The following is an 8085-nucleotide window of genomic DNA, read 5'->3' as shown; positions in this document are numbered from 1 at the left end:
GTGAAGTTAAGCCAAAGTTGGTGATTTGTTGAGATATTTTTTAATTCTAGTTAGACTATGATGCTTCAATTCAGGTTAGTCTCGAATATTTTCTTGAGATATAATTGAATTCTAGTTAAATTGTGGTGTTGAATCCTAATTAGACTAGAATAAGACTCTTACAGTTGGCTTTATGAATACGCCATATGCGGTTTGAGAATATGATTAAGCCAATAGAGAGTTAGTGATTATCTAGATCTAGAGAAGAGGTTTGGGCGTAAGTGAGATAAGGGTTGTGAGTTTGAAATTGATCTTGTAATATTTAAATTTTTTTTCTTAGTGAATCTTTCTTTACCATAGTACCTATGAACGTAGGTTAAAAAAATTGAACTACTTAAAATTTCTTGTGTTAGTCTTAGTATACTTGATTTTTTATTTTTATTATTTTATTGATTGTGTAAGATCTTTGACAATTTTTTGAGATTATTCTACTATAATCTCAAAAAATAAATTATCTTCCCACAATTATATCAGTCCCTTCAATAATTATCAAGACTTTACTAGAATGTTTTTGTTTGAGTTAAAAAGTTAGTCTAACTATTTGATTTGTAGAGAAAAAAATTATTTGATTCATTCACGAAAAAAGAGAATAAGAGGAAGAGTTTCTCTAATTTGATGAATGATGAGCCTCCAAAGATTTATAGAGGAAAAACAAAAGGGTGTTTGATTGTAACATGCAGTGCATAGGGAAAAAAGGAAGGAAAAAAAAGAAAAAAAAATCCAGGAAATTGCTGGGCTTAAGAAAGATAAAACTTGTTGAACAAAAAAGGGGAGGGAAAAAACCTCTGGAATTTGGGCTTAGGAAGGATCGAATCTTGGCTAGCGCAAAAAACAAAAAAAAAAAAAAGGGAAGAAAAGGGGGAAAATATTCTGAAATTTGGGTTCAAGAAGGATCGAATCCAGGCCAGCGACAAAAAGAAGGGAAAAAAGGGAAAACAATTAATGGTTTTGTTGAACAATTTACCACTATTTCAGAAGAAGCTGTTCAATTTAATTAAAAGAGACAAAAATATATAATGTCAAATTATATATATAGTACTAAATTTAAAAACTGAGGGCTCCACCACTCATAATTATCTTATCTCTAAAATCAATTGATAGCAAGGACAAAGAGACCAATGTAAGTGATGTGAAATATACCACTGAACACTTTTTCTCACACTTGTGTGAACCTAATATCATGAACCAAGACAAGCGAGCCGACTAACTTTACGAGAATAAACTCTAAATTACATTAGAAATCCAATCTAAAAGCAATTCTAGATAGAGTCTAACTTAAATCAAAGCACATCAATCGAGTGCTTATAAATACAACTAATAAGCATTTGGATCACACAAAACTGTGTCTAAAAGCTAACACACAGCTGTAAACCGAATTATACCATTTCAATACCAGCCATCTCCTAAGGAAAATGTCTTCCCAAGTTTGTTCAATTCCTGCTTCAAGTCATGATACAATGTCCAACAACGAAAATCGGCATTTGGCCTATTTTCGTCCTAACATTTGGGGGGAGCTTTTCCTCTCTTGTCCTTCCCAAGTGGTATGTCTGAAAAGCTTTATCAGGTGGTGAATTCACCCTTGTGTGTGTATCTGTTTTGAGATCAGATTAATGTTAACTGACTTTTAATTTGTCATATCATCTTTATTTTGTTGGCAAACGTTTTAGGTTTCTTTGTGATTTCGACTGCTTCTCTACGTTAGTGGGAATTAATATATCACGTGAAAAGGATAATACTTTCAACTAAAATGATATTTTGCATTTATAGCCGACTGATTGTTATTGTTAAACGGTCTGGAACAATGATGTTAATCTTATCAACAATAGTTTTAACGATTTTGTAACTACAATATGACAATATGATTAGAATATGGATGCTACAACTCAGCTACGATTTGAAGAATTGAAGCAAGAAGTGAGGAGAACGTTGGCCACACCCACGGATAAACCTTCCCAAAAATTGCACCTAATTGATGTAGTCCAGCGTTTAGGTGTGGCTTACCATTTTGAGAAAGAGATTGAAGATTCCTTAGAAACTATATATCAAGATTGCAATGTTGAGAGAGATGATGATCTCCACAGTACAGCAGTTCGATTTCGATTGCTTAGAGAACACGGGTTTAATGTTCATTGCGGTATGCCTTAATTCGTTAAAAGCCAAATCAATCTTCAGTGCATCAATTTCTCTGAAACAAAAACCTCTGTTATATGTATTAGGAGCTTCTCGGTTTCTTCCTTCACTAATTCTTTTTCAAATGCCTTTGGTAATTGAGCAGAATCGTTCAACAAGTTCAAAGACGAGAAAGGGCATTTCAAGGCATCCTTAATTAGTGATGTGAGGGGCTTGCTAGAATTGTATGAAGCTGCACACCTGCGAGTGCATGGAGAAAGTATACTTGAAGAAGCTCTTGCTTTCACGTCCTATCACCTAAAGTCGGCAGAAACTATGGTAGAGCATCCTCTCTCGACACAAATTAATAATGCGCTAAAGAGGCCCCTGCGCAAGAGCTTGCCGAGGTTGGTTGCCAGGAGCTACATTTCCATATACGAAAGATATGTTACGCAAGAAGATACTTTATTGGAATTTGCAAAGTTAGACTTCAAGTTGTTACAGCATTTGCACAAGAACGAGATAAAAGAGGTGTATAGGTAATTGCTCGTGCCATATTTTTAGCAATAAAGCTAGCAAATCGTGCACAAACCAGAAGACCAGTCCCAAAAAATATATAATGAATTAGAGATAATATGAATTTGAAAATTTTAAACTTGAAAAACATGTTTAAATGTTTACATTTCACATTAAAACGACTTGAAATTGACTCGAACCTGAGAAGACTCAAATCTAAAATAACTTAAATCCAAAGAAACCCAAACTCAAAAAGTCCTGAACCCAAAATCTATTTGACCCGAACCCAATATTTGCCACCTCTATTTACCAATTACTGATTTTATTCTATAATTGTGCTAACTACCTTATTTCAGGTGGTGGAAAGGCTTAGATGTTGCAAAGAATTTTCCTTTTATACGAGATAGATTGGTCGAATGTTACTTGTGGATGTTGGGAGTGTACTTTGAACCCCACTATTCCCTTGCTAGAACGTTCTTGACCAAAGTAAGCGCGCTGACATCAATTTTGGATGATATATATGATGCATATGGCACACGTGAAGAACTCAAAATCTTTACAAATGCAATTCAGAGGTTAATTATTTCCAGGCAATCACCTTTACATCAAAATTTGACTAAATTATAGACGTCACCATTTGATATGAATGACTTGCAGGTGGGATATCAGCTGCATAAATCAACTTCCACACTACATGAAAGTATGCTATAGTGAACTTTTAAGTGTTTATAAAGAAATGGAAGAATTGATGACCAAGCAAGGGAAATCATACCGTGTCCAACTTGCCAAAGAAGCGGTATGTTGTTACTAAACCCTCTGTCATCTTCATTTTTCTGCAATGAATGACTATATTAGTTGTGTTTGCTTATTTTTGTAAGTTTTTGGCTTCCTATAGATGAAACAACAAGTTCAAGCCTACTATGCTGAGGCCAAATGGCTCGATGAAAATTACACGCCAAAGATGGAAGAGTATATGGCTGTTGCATCAGTAACCTGTGGTTGTCATATGCTTACAATTACATCTTTTGTTGGCATGGAAGATGCCATAACAAAAGAGACCTTTATTTGGGCATATAATTACCCGAAGATTCTTAGAGCTTCAACAATAATTTCTAGGCTGATGAACGATATTGTCAGTCACAAGGTATTATTATTTGCTTGTCTATAAACGAGTTAAAAATAATTAGCTGTAAGTTTGTTGCAAAATCTTCTTTTTCATTGTCAAAATCTTTGATAAAGAGCTCTAATCGTTACGGGAAAATTGTTTACAAAAACCAATCGAAAACCTTATTAATTGTTTAATGATTTGATGTTAAAAGAGGTATTCACGTGCTGAGTTAGGCCAAACCAAACCAAGTTGATGTCTTGAAATATTCAAGTCTGATTTGTCATTAAACTTTAAAATATTAAAAGTAGATATCTATTAATATAATAATATTTTAAATTAAAACTTATTTAAAATATAATATTTATCAATATAATAATATCATCAAGTCTGACCAAATTCGAGTCTGAAAAATCATATCTAGAGCCAGCCTGAATCGAGTTACATTCGTAGGCTTGACAGGTAGCTCAGCTCATGGACTGCTCTATTTGTGAAGAGAAAAACTTTCTCATAATTGTGGCAAAAAATATATTTATGAATTGTGAGCTTATATGATTTTTGTACAAAATTATGGTTGTTGTAATGTCTATTTGTAAACCCTGTGAATATAGTTTGAGCAAGAGAGAGGGCATGTCGTCTCAGCCGTCGAGTGCTACATGAAACAATACGGGGTATCAGAGCAAGGGGCATACAATGAGTTTGACAAGCAAATTAAGAATGCCTGGAAGGATATAAACCAAGAGTTCTTGAAGCCAACAGTAGTTCCAAAGCCAGCTCTTAATCGAATTCTCAACCTTACACGGGTAATTGATCTCCTTTACAAGGACGAAGATGCGTATACAAATGCTGGGGAAGCAGCAAAAGCTAGCATCACATCCTTGTTGATTGATCAGATCCCAATTTGAATGAAGAACGAAATCAGAGTTGCATGAAATAAATCTAGTGACTGTCACTTTTAAAGAATAAAGATTGCCAATATTCCTTTTACTTCTTAGGCTTTAGCCAAGTTCAAGTGAAAATTCCGTGGTCTTGTATTTAGTTTTCGTTTCTGTGTGTTGTATTGTTATTTGATTTTTGGTTCATTTGTAATTTCCATGCTTTGATAATTCTTATTCCATCTTTCTACAACTCAGTGTTTGGTTTCATTGAATTTGGTCAATTATTTTTCAAAATAATTAACAAACGAGAAAAGCCAAGAGATAAATATTATTTCGTGTAATAATAAAGCTAAGAGTTTTGGAGTTTGGTTAGCTCCAGCTCTATGACCTCTGGTCCCATTAAAACTCAGTGTCGATCGCTTGCTATCCTGAAGTAAGCTATTTCAGCATGCTTCATCCATTCACTCTTGACGTGTATTTAATTATAAGAAAATGATTTAAATTTGTTCATTTTAGTTGAATGATTTACAAAAGATGGACTTAATTAGTGAACTCAATTTGATTCCTTTGCAATTGAATTCCATCTATTTGGTTTTTGAGGGTTGACAAAGACGGTTACCTTTCTTCTTGTCATTATTTGCAATAAAGCAGTGATTAGATAAAAGTGAATACTAAGGTAGTATCTTTTATGTACTTTCAATCAGACATGTGACTCATTCAATTATACGTGTATGCGTATGCATGAAAGGATATTACAAAAAAAGGATACCCTTTTGTGGATGTTTTTATTATCTTATTTTTTTCGTTACAAATAAAATTTTTATTAATCAAAGGAAATTATTTTTTTTCTATTTTTTTATAAATAATAAAAGTATCAACCAAATATAATTTTTTAAATTAAAATCATCTTGTTTTTGAAAGATAAAGATTCATTAATCAACGAGGAAAGAAATCCTTTCCTAAGAATCAATACAAAACACAAATAGACCCCAAAACGACAAAAAAAAAAAAAAAACAAAAGAAAAGGAGAAAAGAAAGACCCTGAAAAATAAAAAGAAGGAAACAGAACTCAGGGAAACAAACCAAACAAAATCGTCTTCCTTGTGTTTTGTTTCTTTCCTCTTCCCTCAATTATTGGAGTCCTTTCAACAATTATTAAGCCTTTTCATGCAGGCATAACATGTGTGAAATAACAGGCATCCCTTCGCTATCTAAGCACAATTGCAAATTGATTGCCATGAAGCAATCCTTTTTGTTTTATTGGGGAGAGAAAAAGGAGAAACAAAAGAACGGATTGGACCAGCTCTGATCTAGGTCCAATCCAAACGTCCAATAATTAATTTGTTTTATACTATTATACAGGTTTTCCTCTTTTGTCTTTCTCAAATGGTATTGTATGAAAACATTCTTTCAGGTGGTGAATTCACCGATATGATGCTTAGTCCAATAATTAGTGTGCGTAAATTCATATTTAAATTCAAATGCTATTCATATATTGTCATTTTGGGAGAATAGAATAGACATTGATCAAGAATGAAATGATTGAAAAATATTGCTTTATTTCTCAGCTCACAATGGAATGAATACAAGGTTGCAATTATATGACTTGTCAGAACCATCTAGAAGGCCTTCTAACACCTTGGAATGGAAAGAGAAAAATCCTAGGTTAAAAATCAGTAGCAATAATTTTGGCTGTATGTATTTACTGCTGTGCAAATTTACAGCTTATACATGATAGTCACGTGCCTTTTATTTTGCCTGTAAAATGTGCATATCACATGTCCTTTCTTCAATTAAGGCCTTTGTAATTCACAGCTTCTTCATCATTAACACTCCCCCTTAAAATGTATGTGAATGTTGTGAACAGGCATTTTACCAAGTAAATGATGGAATTGTCTTGATTGTAATGCTTTTGTGAATAAGTCAGCAATTTGTGAATTAGTATGTATATGCAACGGTTCGATTATACATTCCAGCACCTTATCCTGAATGAAATGTGGTAGTCAATCTATATATGTTTTGTCTGCTCATGAAACATGGGATTCTTGGAAATATGGAAGGTAGACTGGTTGTCATAGTATAGGTTTACTGCGCCTTTATGCTCAAAACCAAAATCTGTTCGCAATGACTTTAACCACACAATTTCACAACATGTGGGTGCCATCGATCGGTACTCAACTTCTGTTGAACTATGTGCCGCTATAGACTGCTTTTTAGATTTCCAACTAACTAAGGAATTTCCAATAAAAATACTGAAACCTGTGACAGATTTCCTTGTGTTAGGACAACCCCCTCAATCACTATTTGCATAGGCTATGATCTCTATTTTTGAATTAGCTTTCATCAAAAGTCCTTGTCCAGTTGCAGATTTTAAATACTTCAATACTTTGTATGCTACCATTAAGTGCATGCCTTGGTTTGTCCATAAATTGGGATAAAACTTGAACACTATAAGAGATATTAGGTCTAGTAAAAGTAAGATATAACAGCTTACCAATGAGTTGTCTGTAAGTTGTGGGATCTGCTAATTGTTCTTCATCTGTGGCCTTCGACAGCTCGTGATTACAGTCAATAGGAGTCGACACTGGTTTTGTGCTCAGCAAGCCATGCTCTTCTAAGAGGTATAGTGTGTATTTCCTTTGACAAATAGATATTCCTTCGGTTGATCTTGCAACTTCAAGTATTAGAAAATATTTCAATCTTCCTAAGTCCTTCAACTTGAATTGTGCATTTAAGTAACTTTTGACTTCATTGACGACTCCATGGATGAGCTGCCAATAAGAATATCATCAACATACACCATAATTGCAACATAATCATTATTCTTGGTCATGGTAAATAATGAGTAATCAAACTTTGATTGACGAAACCCATATTGAATCAAGGAAGCAATGAGCTTATAGTTCCACTGCTTGGAAGCTTGCTTATGCCCATATAAGAACTTGTGTAGCTTGCATACCATTCTTGAATTACATGAGCCCAAAATTTTTGAGCCTTAATGTTCAACAGAAAATCTAGGTGTAAAAATAATATTTTTAGTGATGAAAAATTCATAAATCAAGATTTAAAAGTTGAAAGATGTCACCTTTGTCTAAAAAACCCAAAACCAAACTTCCAATCTTCCAAAATAGTGATTTAGGGTGAAAATGGGTTTAAGAGAGCTTAAAGTTGCTGAAAACTAATAGGAGGTAGCTTAAAATGAAAAACCCTCGAGGTAGGGGTCATATTTATACTATAGGATGTGCAAATATCCTTTTACTGCTTTTAATTTTTCAAAATTGGTGAAATCTATCAATACATTTGGCAATGTATCGACACTTTTGGTTTTGGAAAAATTGTATTAATATATTATGAACATGTATTGACACATATTCATCAAAAACCCTTTATGAGCTAAATGCATTAGTACATCATGCACATGTATCGATACATTTGAGA

The 8085-nt window shown here is 33.5% G+C and overlaps 1 protein-coding gene across 3 annotated transcripts; it reads left to right on the top strand.

Annotated features, from left to right (window-relative positions):
- Positions 1-1451: 1451 nt before the first annotated feature.
- Positions 1452-4702, top strand: LOC110426525 ((+)-delta-cadinene synthase isozyme A-like). 3 transcript variants are annotated; one of them, XM_089785312.1, is made up of 7 exons: positions 1452-1577; positions 1906-2173; positions 2315-2687; positions 3021-3239; positions 3322-3460; positions 3560-3808; positions 4381-4702. In XM_089785312.1, exons 1-7 carry the CDS (start codon positions 1452-1454, stop codon positions 4672-4674), a joined length of 1668 nt encoding a protein of 555 aa, XP_089641438.1. In that variant the 3' UTR covers positions 4675-4702. The 3 variants fall into 3 exon arrangements, with proteins under 3 accessions (XP_089641438.1, XP_089641437.1, XP_089641436.1); XM_089785311.1 differs by having other exon boundaries at positions 2312-2687; XM_089785310.1 differs by having other exon boundaries at positions 1452-1580; positions 1906-2170; positions 2312-2687.
- The last annotated feature ends 3383 nt before the right edge of the window (positions 4703-8085 follow it).

The sequence above is a fragment of the Theobroma umbraticum genome, unplaced genomic scaffold, assembly GCF_002168275.2.
Source record: "Theobroma umbraticum cultivar Fairchild unplaced genomic scaffold, ASM216827v3 scaffold_89.0, whole genome shotgun sequence".
In the NCBI taxonomy this organism is placed as follows: Eukaryota; Viridiplantae; Streptophyta; class Magnoliopsida; order Malvales; family Malvaceae; genus Theobroma; species Theobroma umbraticum.
This window is presented reverse-complemented; position numbering and strand designations above follow the sequence as displayed.